At 39.3% G+C, this 17,162-nt stretch overlaps 1 protein-coding gene across 5 annotated transcripts in view; it reads right to left on the reverse strand.

Annotated features, from left to right (window-relative positions):
- The window catches only part of LOC126999960 (sarcolemmal membrane-associated protein-like), a 47,744-nt gene continuing 30,582 nt past the window's right edge, over nt 1–17,162 (reverse strand). For 2 of the 5 annotated variants that reach the window (XM_050863200.1, XM_050863211.1), the window contains 18 exons: nt 16,385–16,522; nt 15,861–16,008; nt 15,564–15,630; nt 15,215–15,362; nt 14,928–15,023; nt 14,447–14,589; nt 14,170–14,305; nt 13,512–13,746; nt 13,183–13,326; nt 12,130–12,192; nt 11,181–11,359; nt 10,868–11,026; nt 10,620–10,716; nt 10,133–10,269; nt 9,724–9,901; nt 9,073–9,560; nt 8,826–8,963; nt 1–3,064 (listed from right to left, as the gene is read on the reverse strand). In XM_050863200.1, coding sequence (XP_050719157.1) covers nt 2,951–3,064; nt 8,826–8,963; nt 9,073–9,560; nt 9,724–9,901; nt 10,133–10,269; nt 10,620–10,716; nt 10,868–11,026; nt 11,181–11,359; nt 12,130–12,192; nt 13,183–13,326; nt 13,512–13,746; nt 14,170–14,305; nt 14,447–14,589; nt 14,928–15,023; nt 15,215–15,362; nt 15,564–15,630; nt 15,861–16,008; nt 16,385–16,522 — 2,808 coding nt within the window. In that variant the 3' untranslated portion in view covers nt 1–2,950. Of the gene's footprint in view, nt 3,065–5,878; nt 6,468–8,825; nt 8,964–9,072; nt 9,561–9,723; nt 9,902–10,132; nt 10,270–10,619; nt 10,717–10,867; nt 11,027–11,180; nt 11,360–12,129; nt 12,193–13,182; nt 13,327–13,511; nt 13,747–14,169; nt 14,306–14,446; nt 14,590–14,927; nt 15,024–15,214; nt 15,363–15,563; nt 15,631–15,860; nt 16,009–16,384; nt 16,523–17,162 lie in introns of all 5 variants that reach the window. The other 3 variants (XR_007753680.1, XM_050863224.1, XM_050863235.1) reach the window with 3 other exon arrangements.

Raw genomic sequence — 17,162 nt, forward strand, 5'->3', positions numbered from 1 at the left:
GCTGATGCATAATTTTATTTGGAAGCTTGGGAAACATGTTACTGTCTACATTTTTCTGTCTATGGTGATCAATCCCATAAATGAGGGGCTGCATGAGAAACAGAACCAATATGGGCCCCTACTGATACCCAAGGGTTCCTTTCTTATAATGGTGGCTCAAGGTAACATGAATACTTGTAATAAAAATACAACAAAATTATATACTTTCCTATGTTTGATAGAGCTCATATCCTGCTTACACATTGGCATCTAACTTAATCCATTATGAAAATGAGCTTTTCTTTAGCAGTTTTTAGCTGGTGCATTCAGCCCAGCCACGTTTGTACGTGTCGATAGAAATAATAAAAATGTTAATATACATCAAATTTACATGTGCTGAATATTGAAATACATGTGAATTTTAATCACAAAATCAGTGAAATTAGAAATTAATAGAATAGCTTGATTGCAAGTCATCTGAACATGTAGAAGCAAGAAAACCCTTGTCAGAATTAAGTGAACAACTACATCAGTAACATGATCACAATGTATCAAATAAACATAAATATTTATATAAATTTTAACTATATGCTACTGTATAATGGCAGTATAGAACTTGATCTTTACACACAGCAGTCATTCCAGCGACCACTCCTACAGTTATATGTACATGAGGACTTTCTTGAAGTTTTGTGTACACAACTTCATATGAAGGTCAAACAGAAAACCAAGGTGACTAGGATGCTGGTGCTGGGTCGTGTCAAGCCAAAGTTTGTCATGGGGGAATTTGGCCACTTCTGTATATACATTATTACTTCCCCTACACTGACACAGTATTGAGCTTGACACAAAGGGACCTTGCGGACACCTCAGAAAAGGTTTTCAATCAGAGATAATGTATGTATTCTCACTGAAATGTCACAGCTGTGTTATTTCTTGATGCTTGTCAGCCTCTTTGAAGCTGGTCATAACCATTGTGTTAAAACCTTAGTCCAATGCATTTAACTGTGCCTGCATCTAAGTTTGAACATGTCTTTATAATGTAATTTAGTCACGGTCATAGTGAGACAAACTGAAATAATTTAGTATTAATAATATGCTAAATTTGTTGATTTGGAACAATAACTACTAGTGTTTAGGAGGCACATCACATGAACTATGATCAAGGTTTTTATCAGTTATGTTACAGAATTTATTTATTAATTAATTATAGCTACAAGAATTGCAGTTCATGAGAACAAGGTCATACTGTTATACATAATCATGAACAAAAATTTATAAGTGAACAAATTAACAAAAATTTTAAAAGGTATGTTTGTCACCACCATTATGAAATGAGAAAAAAATATTTAAGTGCTAATTAAGAAGAAATAAGAAGCACAGATGCATTTCTATCACAGACAAAAACAGGTACGGCAACATATTGGCTTCACTTTTTGTGTAACTTCAAAATTTTAGGTATAACATAAATAACCTCAGGGAACATATCAACAATTTTCAACAGATTCTTGGCATTTCATGCAAAACCTCAGATGTGTTTTTTCATTCAAATTTGACAATTAAAATCACTTAAAAAATGGAAAATTATCTTTGCTTAATAAAGATGGCTTGACATGATCATTCTAATGATTCTCAGCTGTATTACCAGTTGCCAGCTTGTGGTCAAATTTCAGTCACAGTAGTTCACAACTTTTCTTTTCCAGTGTTACCAGAAAACAGCTTTAACAAGTAACTTTACATTTTTACATCGCCTGGTAAAAAATGTCAGTGACTTCCAACACCTTTGCTGTACCTTGTTGAGCTATTCTCATCAGTCAGGTAAAAAAAAAAAAAAACATAGATGCTTTCTGATACTTTAAATTATATATGCTATTAACAAATTAAATATTAACAAATATTCCTCGTGATGAATAAACTAGCCAGAATAACATCTGGCTGCCTACAAGTATCCTGAGATTTAAATGTTTCCAATATTTGAAAAACAGATTAAAGCAACTTACTTAACGTCAATTACCACTGATTAAAAGCCGAATATGCAGTACGCAATAATGACTTCTCAGACATTACCATCCTCCCGTCACTTCAAAACCTCTTTCATATGACCTAAAATTAACAATTATGAAGTATCTTATCATTAATAATGCCATATAAAAACAGTGACTTTAGAAAATAGCAAAAAGATTTAGCCTTAAATATGATGAACTTCCTCACAGTGTTGTAGTTATTCAGCTTTCCCATTCATTCCGCTATTCTGTGACCCCACAGCAGTTGTTCCTCTGTTATAGGATGACCAAATACAGACTTTATTCATGTGCTTCATTGTTACATCTTATTATGGGAAAAAAAATATACTGATGCCAGGCAAGAAGATTTTGCTTATTCTGATATTTTCCTTGGACAAGTTTGTGCATGGAGTTTGTATAACAAATTAACAACTGCTGTGTAAGGTTTAGCAAAACTACATGAAATGATAAATAAACATGGTGTGTTGAGCCCACTTCCCTGAGGAAACTGATCCAGCAAACTGTAGCTTTTCTAAAGAATTCCTTATTGAAGAAAAATGAGTATGGTTACTGGAGAAGGGAAACTACCAACAAAAATTTGATTAAACTTTGGCATCGTCACTCAGTAAGGCTTGCTTTGAAAATTTCATACACTATTCAGCATCAGTTTAATTACATGTTTGGGGCTATACCTTTCCAGTGAAACAAGTGAGCAGTAAGTTTCAATGTTTCATCACTCATATACTACAGATTCACAACTAAGGAACATGAGGCACAAGTGTACAACAGGAGTAGGAAGGCAACGTATTACAGTAATAAGAGTACTTAGCCACAAATAAAACATTAAGCTGTAAATATGTGGGCAAGTCAAGAATACAGATACAAGTACAGTCATCGTGTTCTAATTAGTAGTGTCGTAGAAATGTATAAAAATCAAATTTCAGCTTGGCACCTTCCAGATAGTGCACCTAGGAAGGCGGATGAAACTCCGATGTGCCGGTAACAGCAGAGATGGTGTCGTAGAAGGCGGTGATGATGCCCAGCAGCACAACACACAGTGGCACCAGGCTCAATGCCACAGCCTGTGTGAGGAGCCAACAGCATTAAGGTGAGATCTCCAGGATGCAAAACTTAATAAAAGACCCTTGTAAATATATTGGCATTATGAATTCATATGCATGGATTGATATTACATTCTGCATTATTATTTGTTGTATATTTATTGAACTTGACCATCAAATCTGTCAAGTTTAGAATCTGATTAAGTTGTTGGACTTGTTAAAAGATTAAAATTACTGCAGGAAGAATGAGTCCTGAGGCAACAAAACAAATTGGGGCCGAGAGCAAGCAAGCAAGCAAGCAGGCAGGCGCCCATTTCGGATGACTATATACAAGTATGTAGATTTGAGAGGAAACAGCATCACATGATAACATGGTAAGTCACATTAGTGTAAAATTAAGGTCTGTAAGCTTTCCTGAAGACCCAAGTGGCACTGTCTAGTTTGGTATTAGCACTGTTTATGGGCACTGATGATATGACGTCTCTAAGTGCCTCATATGTATATGGAGAATATACCAAGCTGCCATGCTGGGAACTTTTGTTGAGTTGAGGCTAATTTGCAAGGGAAGAGAATTCCTGATGTGACAAATTATGATGTTGACAGACAGTTCATCTTGTTAAGGTGATAAACTTGAGGATTGTCACTGCTTAGTGGAATATTATGTTGTATTTTGAATTGGCAAGCATTGCTGGAGCACATTCCTAATTTTTCCATTTGAATATTTATGAGTTATGATTGTTTTCTAAACATTCCCCATCCAGGGTAAGCACTGAGTGTATAGTTAGAACTTTAGCACACCGTTGACTCACCCTGGGTAAGAACACATGCACTCACTAACAAAACAAGGGGAGAGGAGGATAGGGAGGAAGTGTTAAGAGTATTTTTCTTTGCTTTTAGTGCACAATATTCTTTGGCCTCATTACAAAAATGTAAAAGTCTTTGCAACTCTTTTATTGAAGCTTTTTGAAATAAATCTTATATAGAAAGGATTAGTTATACACCAAAGTATTAAAATGCATAATTTACAGCTCTCATCCTGCTAATAACATTAATGGAAAAACATAACCAACATGCAATGTATAAAAGTACTTACAGGTCTCTGGATCAGGCACCGCTATCCCATCATACATACTAGAATATTAACTCTAAAACTGACCTTGTAAGATGACTGTGATGAGAGGATTTCACTATTATATAGAAAGTACAACCTATTTGTACTGGACTGCAGTTCTGTCCATTGCCTCTGCCATGGATAAAGTACAGGTCTAGTAAACAGTAAAGGAGCCCACCATGAGTCTAAATGAAGGATTCACTCCATGGAAAATAACATCCATGGCAAGTACATTCTATTGTGTGCATTCACTAACAGCTGGACAAGTAATGCATTTCACAGGCTCAGTCAGCAGCATCACAACACCACAGCTGACTTAATAAATGGTGAATAATATCAAATAAAGGTCCAGACAATGGCAGCATATCCCTCTGACATTCCTATGGAGCAGCAAGAAATGCTCCTCTGTCCTTGCAAAGGGTTTCATCACCCAGTCAGTCCAGTACAAAAGGCTTTATCACACATACCTAAACAATTTGAAAATTTCTATCAAAGGCCACATGGAAGGATTCATAATTGCAATACTATGAGGATGTTGTGTCTCAAGCATAAATAAGCATGCATGTCTCTTGTCTCAGCTGCAGGAAGTCAAGTAAAGAATATCATACTCTGTGGCATCAAATACAAGACTTTCAATTCAATAAACTAAAAAAGTACCGTGCCTTGGATAACCCTTTTTTCATGAGAATGTAGCTGAACAAAGTAGGGGTCAGCAGTCTGTCTTCAATGCTGCAAAGTATGCTAATTCTTTTATTGTAGGTTAGCGGGGAGAGGGCAAGCTTTTCAGAGGACAAGCATCACTATTACATTTAGTAACAGAGGACTTATGTTTTTTTTAAGTCTGGCTTGTAGATGCAGTTGATAGCTAACATTTTGATTCCTGCTCAAACTAAATGTAAGTAATGTCCACATGAAAACTAATGCAAGTTTAAAGCCAAAGTTAAGAAAAGACAAAACCTTCCTTGACAAATTTTTTTGGATGTATTTAAAAAAAACAGCATCATTGTCCTCTAATTTTGTTGGAAGGTATCAGAATATATTTAACTATGAGTTTAAAAAGATGATAGAGTAGTTACAGAGTTTAATTTCCTTTCCCTTGTTAAATTTGCTCTATTTTTCACTACTGTCTTGTGTTGAATTTTGATTGACACAACCTTTCTTGTTCCCCAATCTTTATGGACCTTTTAAAATTTTCCACCATATCTATCATAATTTTCCCAGCAACAAGTCATCGCAGGTTTCTGATGGATGCAATGAGTGAAGCAGAGTAGGGGTGGCAATATGCCCTCAAGAGACATGATAGATTATGTTAGTTAGGTTATTATTTTGTACCCTCGTTAAAGTTACAGATGTAGATTGAAGAAGAATTACATGCAATGTGTTTCACGGTGTATGATTTTTTTTTTTTTACATGCCAGCCTATAGCGCCAGTAGGCTTTCTTGAAGGGCCTGGATGGTAGTCGACCCCAGCCTGTCATGGCGCAGGTATGTGTTTTATATTGGCGCCAGGGATTATGAGTCTTGAGTGAGAATATGGGTGGATTAGGAGTCATGAGTGAGAAAATAGGTTAGTGTATTAGTTGCAATAATATAAATCTTAGCAGAATCCATAACACACTAAAAAACAACAGTAGTCAGAAAAGTTGTAAGGCCAGTTAGTTAGTCTCTCTTGGGTAACACCTCTTACAGCACCATGGCAATCAAGGTGCTGCGTGTTTCTTTACCTGTTGACGTGGGTAGCAGTGATTGGAAGCACAAGGATAACACCCACCAGCCTCCTTCCTTCTCCATTGCCTCAAGCTAAGGATCTGCTTGGCCTTACATTGGCTAATATCAAATGAGGCTTCTGGGACTGGCTCTTCCTGCCTAAGACTTCACTGCCACACTGTCCATTTCAACTTTAAGCTAACCTAGTATAGATCTTTCTTAAATGATACATATATACAGCTGTTCAGTTTTTACATAACATACACGGTGATAAACAGTTATACGTACAAGGATACAAATAAAGCAGGATAGTTCTAGTACATACCTTCTGTGCAGCATAACTAACTGCATAACTTCTGGACAGAACTTTATTATTCTTTTAGATTTAATGGGAAAATTCCATCTAACCAAATACGTACAATCATTTTCAGGACTAATTATTTTTTAATAACAGAAAATTTAGGGAAGCGTGATACTAACTTTATTTAGATAATGAGGAAATGAGGATCAGCTAGAGTAGTGAATCTTCTATAAAATGTTCAGAAACAGTTCAGATCCTAGAGCCAGAGCCATCACCACAACTACCATGACCCAGGTAGGGACCGTCTGGGGAAAGAGAGCAATAAACAACCAAACATAAGAAAATGGTCCAGAGTGCCTTGATGTGGGCTGTGTGTGCTGAAGGGTCCAGCTGTAACAAACACTCTCAGTGGATGGTTGTCTGCAGAAGTAATGGCAATCAGACTGGCTCTTTTTAAGAACTGCAACATGATGAAACTTTTCACTCAAAATAGCCATAAATACAACACTAGTCAGATATGGTTTATATAGAGCTCTTTATCAAACCTTGACACAAGTGTTTTGGTGGCTACTAGTAAGAAAGTGACAGTATCAGCAGTTTCTGCCTTTTTGTCAAAATTAACAGATTTTCACAGAGCAAAGCTAGTTTTTAATACAACTCATGATAATGTTGAATATAATTATTCATAAGCAGTATGTACCTGTCAAAATTGTTTCAATAACAATTCAGGAATGAAAAAAATATGTATATGTAAAACTGCCTTTGTATTAATAATAATAATTTAGTATTGAAGAGGCAATCCTGCCAAAATTTCATGAAAAATTTACCTTCCAGTAAATATAGCAGACAACCATCCCACCTGAAGAAGCTGTAATACAGGGACAACCTTCACCAACACACAACACATTCCTCCAGCACTGCAGGTAAAATTACTAAACAAAAAAAAGTGTTTTATGGGTGTTGTATTTACACCATTTTCTTCAAAATTAAACATTGACATCTACTGTGATAACTTTGATACCATATTGTTTCTAGACAGTTTCAAAACATGAGCCCAGTTTTCTTGGCATAAAAAAAAGCTTGTATTGCAGATAATCATTTAGTATGTTTCCTATAGAAATTTGTCTGGAATACTTCAATATATAAGTATAGGTGAATCAAAACCTACATTTATCAGACTTCTAGACTCCACTCAAACAGCTAAGACAAACAAGCAGAACATTTTTCTGTAGTAGTCCAACAAGGGTTGTTATGGGTACCATAAATATTACAGGAAGCATTTAATGGATATTATTTTCTGGAGAATGGAAATATTTTATGCAGGTTATCTACATAGATTAGGGTTACTATACCCATTTTAAGGTGATCCAGGATAAAATATTAGTGAGTTGGCAGGCATAGACAGATGAAACCTTAACCATCTGGAAGGCAGATCAACCACTCGGGGAAAGGTGGGCAACAGGTGGATGGATGAATAGGTGGGCAGGAAAACTGATCACTGGACTTAAGCTATGCCATGGAGAGAAAGGAGTTTAAAAAATTGTTGATAAAAGTTCTCCCCATGTCAAATCTTGAAGAAAAAGCTCCTCAGAATAGATAATACTATATTGTGTACTGAATCTTTCCAGAAAGATTTTGTATAGTCATGGACTTTGGTAAGCATTTATATTCTAGCACACAGTTGGAGGGGAACATGGACAAAAGTTTGTTTACAAGTATCCATTTTGAGTAGTAAAATGTAATTACACCCTGCATGATATAATAAATTGTTTTCTATTAGATTCATAAATTAAAGATTCCTGGGCTGTTACTAGAATCAGTATGGTATCTAAACACAAATATAAGAAAGAATAAAACAACAGAACAATAAAGACCTGCTGGGAGGCTGTGTTGTTGTCAAGGCAGGTGGATAGAAAATAATAACAATAAATGGTAAAGGAGGTGAAAGGAAACATGGGTGCATTGAGGGGAGTTCAAAGAGGCTTCTTCAGAGGAACTGTGGGAGCTCTGGTGCTGGCACACCTTACGGGCCCAATTCACTGATCGAGGTTCCAGCAGAGTGTTAGGCTAACATTAGGTGACATGGCTTGGTGACTTGTCTATTACGTGTGCAGGCACCAGAGGTTCCTAAGTTCTCCTGAAGAAGCATCCATGAAAATAGTCAGGAATGCATTCACTTCAATACACCCATGTTTACCTTCACCTTCTTTCCCAACTTGTCGAAAATGTCCCAATAATAGTAATATAGCTAATGATGATAATAAAAATAATAATAATAGATTTAGTTAAAAAAATTCAAAGAAAAGCCCAATTTTAGCATAAAATTTAGGTCAGTCCACATTACCAAAAAATGCTTTAAACAATCATGCAAAAGGTGGCATTTAGGAGGAAAGGGAAATCAAAAGTACTGCCCACAGCAGCAATACACAAGATTCTTCAATCGGAGACAAAATAATAAGATGGATGGCAACATAATTACTTGTATGCAGGCCGACTCTGTGCTATGCTGAACAGGTTGACTCAGTAACCATCAAGCAAGTATATGAATATGCAACAGTGAGAAACTATACACAGAAAAGTTTAATAACGGTGACCACAACATCAACTATATCTAATAGGTTTCTAAATTTGCTAAGTACAACAAAGAGAGGCTGTTCACTCACCATTTTATTTTGTACTGTCAAAACCTGGTAGTCCTCGTCTAGCAGGCCAACCTTGTCCCTCAACCTGTCCCTCTCTTCCCTAATGGCTTGCAGTTCTTCTTGCAAGCTGTCTACCTTCTCAGAGGACACGGGTTCATTCTGGAGAGAGGAAAATAAAGCCAATTAGAAATACCTTCATATTCTAACTCTCCTATCTATTTTATTTTTAGAAGCAAAAGATTATAGAGTCTCACTGGGCTTTACTTACATCTTTTGTGGCGCTCTGGCTCTCCCTTTCTAGCGTCTGTTTTAGAGTAAGTTCCCTTTCTTGCAAGGCTGAGCACTCTTGCTGTGACTGGGTGAGCTTCTCCTGCAGCTTCTTCAAAGTGTCCTTGAGAGCCGCCAGTTCAGCTTCTTTGGTACTAATGTTTGCAGTCCTTTCGGCATCACCCGCTTCGTTCACTGTTGTTCTTGAGGTAGATTTGGCAGTGTCATTAGATCCTGCATTGATGATGGGTTCAGCAGCATCAGCGTCTAGGGAGGCTGGGGGAGTGAGGGACTCGATGGAAGTCTTCGTCTGATTGCCACTCTCACCGCTGCCAATGTTGCGTGAGACTGGCGGGGGTAGGATTAGGGGCGTGGTGGGGGAGGCCTGGCTGAACTCTAACCTCTCCTCCAGCCCCAGTATCCTGTTTTTGAGGGACTCGGCTTCCTGCACACTTAGTTGGGCTAATTCCTCGGCTTCACTTAGCTTGTCTGAAATTAAAGTGGAATAAAAGTAGAATTTCATCTAAGAGAATACACTGAAACCTGCTTGAAATCATCATGCAGAACTGGGAAATTGCATCGTGGAAAACTTATATTAAAATGGTTTATGCCAAAGTGAAACATGCACAGAAGTCAAGTGTAGAAATCTTACTCCTAAGTGTTTGAGTTTCCTCCTGTGCCAACTGAACCTTCTGCTGCTCCTCTCTCAGCCTCACGGAGAGGTTGGAGAGCTGTGTCTGGACCTCCTGGGAAGAGTCCTCCAGCCGGCCCACTTGGCTCTGCAGTGAGGCGACCGTCTTCACCTTCTCACTCATCAGCGCTTCACTCGCCTGTGCAGGGTAGGAGAGAACACTTTAGAATCCCTCAAACCTTGGATGTCACTTTCTAAACCTATTTTGGAGTATGAGGAACTCCCTTTACCATAAAATATTCCTTTCAGTAGTATGCAGAGCATGAAATTCTGCTTCTATCTACTGCACTATGTTTAGTGATAATAATATGGGTTTCAGCACACTAAAAAAAAAAAAAAAAAAACAAAAAAAAGCTATGCCGAGACCTACCGCCAACTGCTGCCGGAGATTGGAGGCTTCGTGAGAGGCGGTGATGGCAGCTGTGGAGGCCTGTGCCAGCTCTTCCCTCACACGCTCCACCTCCTTCTCAGCTGCTTCCTGGGACTTCCGACTCGTCTCAAGCATCTCTGAAAGTGTATGTTGTTTGTATTGATATTTGCAGGTGGTATGTTAGGTTTCAATAGCTTTGACTACAAGTGTTACTAATCTATCTTTATATCATCATTCTCTGGTAGACCATCGCTTTTTTTGTGGGGGGTGGATATCCAGCCATTTTGGAGTCTCTCACAATGAAGAGACAGCTATACATTATCATTTGCTGGATCATTCCTTACTTCAAAGGCACTCCTCTTTACAAACAGGTTTTAAGATATACTGATACACCACAAAAAAATGAGGCAACGTAGTTTCCATTTCACTCGTTCAATCTTCATACCCACTTGAGACAGAAGAGAATAAGAGAAAAATCCAAACTCACCTTGTAGTCTGTGGATGTCCGTACATAAAACTGACTCCTGGGCAATCTCAGCTTCCTTCTCCTCCTTTCCTTCCAAACTACCATTGACACTAAAATCCTGAAACAAAGAATACTGAAATTAATACATACAAGTTTATTATAGCCCAAGTTTGCCTTCACAACCCTGTCTGAGCATTATCTATCAAGCCGTAATGATAACGTGTAAACCTTAATTTTAATGGTGAATAAAGCATTGCCGTGGTCCGCACCTTACACTCCTTGGTGGGTATGATGGTGAGGTTGTTGTCGCCCTTGGTGGGGATGATGGTGAGGGTTGTGTCTGAGTCTTGGCTGTCCTCTAGGTCGTTGGGACATTCCTCGTCTTTGGTGTCATCCTCATTCAGCTTGTCCTTGTTTTTCGGGAGATCCTGTTGAGTTGAGAGTAATTTTTTCAATGGGTGTTTTCTCCTCTACATATGAGACTTTCTAATTTCCCAATGATTGACCCCGAGTATCAATGCAAATAATAGTTTAGGTGATGATGAATGACTAAGTACAGGCTGAGTGCACATGTTCCCTCACCTTTTTCTTCCTGACCAGCGTGGGTGTGTTATCATCATAGATGTCATCATAGATCTTTGGTACTTGTGAAATCATCTGGTACTCTCTCAGGCGGTCCTCAAGTGTGGCCAGCTGGGACTGCAGGTGCTCAGTTAGTGCTTTGTCAGCGGCCAGCTTGGCCTTGTTGTCGGACAGCTCCTCTGTGGGAATGATGTGAACCTCAGTAACCTACTTTCATGCAAAACGTTTATTTCTTCAGTTCAATGCCGTGAAAGGTGATGAGGGCCAGCAGAAATTCCTGAACAATGACACTATGGTGAAATTTAAGGATGGCTGCCTCCATCTGTCAGAACTTGAAATTGTCAAAACAAACTAGATTCCCATTTGAATGTAGAAATCTTCAATATTTTTTTTCTAAAATTAATAAGATTTTAAAATTGGATTGAAGAATAATATATTAGTAAAATGCAAGAAACATTCTTTTGGGGGGATAACTGAATAGGGAAGTTTGAAATTAGGAAGAAAATAGTTAGAATTAAAATGTGTAGTTCAACAAAACTCCAGTCCATGCAATGCACACCACAAAACAGGTATCAACAATGCCTGGGACAAAAAGGGCCATCCATAAATAGTGAAGAAGACAAGAATTAAGAATAGGAATTCTTGAGAACTGAGTGGTCTGTATGAGCAGAAGTTAACTATTACTTTATAACACTAAAAATTGATTAAAATAGAAAAATGCAGCAGATAATGGTAAGGGTTCAGTTTTCAAATAAGAAATAATATAGGACAGAGCAGATCAAAAAAGGTATACCACTGGGTGATAAAAGGCAGCAATACGACAGAAAATAAAAATTTAAAGTGACTTAGAAGGATGGTCAGGTACAGGACAAAAACAAAGACAGAGGTAAGAGCGTCAGGTGAGACACAAAGAGCGAGCCACAGTGAGGCAGCAGCAGAAGTGACTCACCCTGGAGGCGCGCCCGGGTGCTGAGGCAGCCGGCCTCCACACTGTCTGCCAGCTCAGCCTCATCTAGAGAAGACAGACATCACTGCCTATCAGTGTTAGGATTTAATGAAGCATCAGGTCATTCAGTGCCTCCCTACATCTTGGCTGGACGCACACACACATACACGCACACACATACACACTCACACACACATATGCACGCACAAACGCACGCACACACAATCACACACACAGCAAAATCACTCAAACAAGGACCTATGCATGCATGCCACACATGCATGCACTTATACAGGTACAAAAATACATGCATACACACACATACATGTGTACATCCTGGTACATACAAGGCCTCACTATTCATATGAAATGCTAATATGTATTTGAACAACTGCCAAGTTAAAAATACGGCAAAATCTTCTGGACATTTTCCTATTGAGCTCACTTCAAACAGTGTGAAATGAAACTGTAGTTAATTCAATACCTTTTCCTACTAAACTTTATGCATTTAAGCTTAGTTCAGCTAATGAGTTAATAAAACCCCTTATCACCACAACAATGACTCAGTCATACTGGCCATTATATGTCTGGCCACCTTAAAAGTGTCAAGCCTGAATTCCTTTGGCAAGTAATGCTATACTTCAACTGATTACACTGACAAGTTTGTTATTTAACAAATTCATTACCTATAATAATTCTTATTCAAATAATAGCCCCTTAAAAGTCCTGGCAAATGGCTGTGGGACATCGAAATAACAGTCCTGAGCATGGCAGTCATGATACAGCATGGAGGTATTAGTCAAGACAAACAATTCCATTACTATGAATGGAATCAAATTAATGTGTTACAGACTGAACAAACTGCATACAGTTACGGTCAGTAGATTTTGGACATGTTAGTCAAGGTCACTCCTAAACCACAACCAGAGTTCCTGTTTCCCTCTTTGTGCTGTGGTGGCTCTGGCTGGTGTGGGGTGGCATGCATGCAGCATATGTCCCCCCACCCCCCACCCCACCACACACACACACCCTGCTGCCTGTGTGTGCCATACTTACGCTTGAGTTGAGACACATTTGCCTCTGCTTGCCTCAGTTCGTCTTGAGCGGTCTGGAGGCGGTCCTTGAGGGTGTGGATCTCCTTCTGTGTGGCCTCCAGGGCGTGCTTCATGTCCGATGGCTCTATGCTCAACATGTCCAGATCTAAAAGGCAACATTATGATGCTCAACAGGTACAGGCTACCAGAATCTGACCACACTCATAAGGTCTATACTTTTAACCTGTCCTGGCATAAAACAAATAGTCATAAAATAAAATATGATGCATGGCAGAAACGGACAGGAAGCCAATGAGGCACAGACATACAAGGCAAAGAGGCATACATTACCTGCAGAATCTTTAATGGGTTTTAGGAGTCCACTGATTTCCCCATTCTTAATATTTTCATACTTGGCCTTGAGGGCGCTCAGTTGCTCCTTGGTGAAGTCGTTCTCTGCTGTTATGCTCTCTATTCTTGCCATCAACTTGTTCTCCTCACTAGATTTCTCTACAATTTTATTCAGCATTTCTTTCTTTTCCTGCTCATAATTTTCCTCGGCATCTTTGAGTTGATCCTCAGCGGCCTGTAAATGATTGTGAAGTCAGAATTTTATGACGACTAAACCCTTCGTGCGTTAACAGGGAGGGCAGCAGTATGACCCAAGTGTACAGAGGTGTGGTGGGTGAGTACATGGACAGCCACCAGCTCCTCTTGAAGTACATCGCTTGCCGACTCCTTCTGAATAAATCCCTCACATAACCCACAACCCCCTCATACAACATGCAGATTTTTCAAAGTTTAGCACATTATTTCTGCTACTTTCCTCTAAATGATGTGTTTACTATGATTTCCTTAATCTAACTGCATATGATGAAAATACAGTGATAAGTTTACTGATCTGAGTCCTCATGCAGTTAATGTTAAGTTGCAGATAACTGTGCTTTACTATTACTTAGAATGTTTAAGATTCACTGACTGTAGTCCAAGTAACCTGCAAGACTCTAACCTTAAGTTTCTCGGTCAGCTGCAGGACCTGTTCGCTCTGCACGGCTTGTTTCTCAAGCAGCTCGGCCAGCTCCTTCTGGGAAGACTCACAAAGCTCCTTCATGTGCGACAACTCATCCTCGGAAGTGCTGAGAGTTCTGAAGACAGAAAATACATGTGACTGCTCTATAACAAGGCAGTGCTGTTTGTCTATACTAAGGAAAGAAAACATTTGTGTATTTGAATTAAAACTTATTTATGTTCACCGACAGATTCATCCAAAAGAAACCGCTCCTCACCTTTCCAAGTCCGCCAGCTTTGCCGCAGCATCGAGTTTCTCCTGCAGGACTCTTCTTAGGGACTCTTTGGCAGTGGTTTCGTATTGGCATTTCTCGTCCAGCAATCTCCTCATCTCCTCCCTCACACTGTCCTCGGGGTAGTTCTGAAATGCAATTAAAATAATTATATATATTCCTGCATGGGAGTACATGTAGGAAGGTAACAAAAGTGGCATGGTGTAGATAGATAATGAATGAAAGGCAGCATTCACATCATTCATGTTCTAAGCTTTTTAAGAGAAAATGATAATATACATAACTATATAATGTATTTCCTATGTGCAGATCATTTAGCATGTAGGCTGTGTTCTGAAGACAGTAATGGTTTGCCATGGCCTGTTTGGTGGTATGGATAGATATATACATTTATTTTTCTGACACATGATGTAGTACAAAAAATAAATAAATAAACATAATAAATGCGTAATCTGGTGTTGCTTACCTTGGCGTAGGTGGTGAGTTGTCCCTCGAGGGTCTCTAGTCGCTGCAGTAGCCGGTCCTCATCAATCATGGCCTTCCAGCTGTGTGTGGCCGCCTCCTGCAGGGCACACCACAGGACTCAGTCAACATTAACAACAACAACATAAGTCATATACAAATGATATGTACTTTAAAATTCTAATTACTGTTCTATGGGTGGAGTTGACTGTATTATTGCGGTATGTATGTAGTCATGGCATGGCAGCTATTTTCAGGAGGGGGTCTGTGGGTGGGTGGGTGGGGGGTTACCTGTGTGGAAGACACAAGTCGCTGAAGGGCCGCCAGCTTGGTTTCAATCTGCTGCTCCCGGTGCTGCGCCTCCTGTAGGTATGTCCTCAATTGGTACAGCTCCTGGGCCGTCACGCTGGACACGGCACCCCCCACTGCTGTTGATGGGCTGAGGCGGAGAAAGGATATGTTAAACCTTATATAAAAGTAGCTGTTGAAAAATGTAAGTTGTGGGCTTTTTTGCTTTATGTTTTTGTTGCCTATGATCTACTTCCATTGCTTTACAAAAAGGGGAATTCCACTTCTTAAATACACCAATCAACCAATGGAATGCTTTACCAAATGGTGTTAGAAAGAAAGAAATCCTCACCTGGCTTTGGCTTCCTGTCCATCTGGCATGTACAGCTTCAGGGTGGCGACTATGCATCCGTGCGTCACTGCAAGGAAACACAAAAAAACATTGATAATAATAAATAAAACCCTTGCCGCCCATTAGTCACACCAGGCGTATATATATCTTGTAGTTAAGGATTTTGTGAGATCACGTCCAGTAAATAAACCTTTTAATTCATATATACAGTAAGCCATTAGGTGTAGGACATAATTAAAAATATTCAACATTTTAGTACACCCACACCCACACACAAGGATAAATATGCATGTATACCTTTCCGTGAATTCTCCATAACGTCGACGCCAAACTGCACGATGTCCCCCGAACACACCTCCCGCGGCGCCGACTCCTCCGAGCCCTTGCTGAGCCGCTGGTTGTTGACGAAGGTGCCATTGCTGCTCTTGGTGTCTTGCAGGTAAAACTGAAGGATGAAAGAAGACGTGATTTATTGGGGTACACCTATGCAGTCATTCTTCTTTTCATTTAACGTTCTTATTTTCCCTCGCCCCCAAAATACATACCATCATGTATTTTGGGGGGCAAGTTGTATTTTCTGACAACATATAAGAGCGGTTGACCCAATTAGGGATTAAGGCGAAGAAGAAGATGAAGAAGGTAAAACTGATGGACAAACGAGACTTGATTTAGGCCACTCTATTCTAATCTCTTATATAGGAACAGTGCTTAGTGGGCTTTTTTTAGTTGTTTATTTTGTTTGAGTGATAACGAGGGAAGCTACTGGTGACAACATATGAGAGCATCCAACCCCATTAGGGATAAATAACGCTCCTCCTCACCTTTCCGTTCTCATACCACAGCAAGGCGTGGTTGCGGGACAGCACCTTGCAGTCGAAGATGGCATTGTTGGTGGCCGGCCGAGCACGCGCGACTGACCGGCCGATCTTCACCGGCTGGTCGAGCACTAGCGTCCGTTCCTGGTGAGGGAGAAAAAGGTGGTTTGAGGGAAGTGGATAAAAAATAATGTGATGATATGCAGGAACTTTTTATCTGGTGTTTATTAGGTATTGTTAAATAGATGAGAGTTCATGGTGATGGAGAAAAAGCTGGTTTGAATAATAATGTGATGATAGGCACTTCTACTGATTTTTTTTTTTTTTTTTTTTTTTTTTTACAGAAAAGGAGACAGTTCAAGGGTGTGAAACAAAAGAAAACAATAATGAAAAGAGCCCGCTACTTATGCTCCCGAATAGAGTACATAGGAGTGGCCAAAAAGAGTGGTCAATTTCGGGAGGAGAGGTTGTTTATTATCGCTTACTAAGGGAGACAACTGAGAAGTATCATTCAAAAAAGCAGACTGAATGAAACTGCATCAGATAGCAACAAAAATATATACTGTCTGTCTGTCTGTCTGTTTGTCTTACTACATCCCCTCCCCTCCGATCCTCTGGCTATTTCTAAAGCTCTCAATCCATTAAGCAATACATGTCTGTTTATCAGCTTATATCTATCTATGAACCTTAGCTGTCAGGTGACGAACAGAATACAATAACAAGATGATGATGATGGTGTAATGGTACAGGAGGAGGAGGAGGAGGAGGAGGTGGAGGAGGAGAA

Source organism: Eriocheir sinensis, chromosome 2, assembly GCF_024679095.1.
Source record: "Eriocheir sinensis breed Jianghai 21 chromosome 2, ASM2467909v1, whole genome shotgun sequence".
NCBI classification, from domain to species: domain Eukaryota; kingdom Metazoa; phylum Arthropoda; class Malacostraca; order Decapoda; family Varunidae; genus Eriocheir; species Eriocheir sinensis.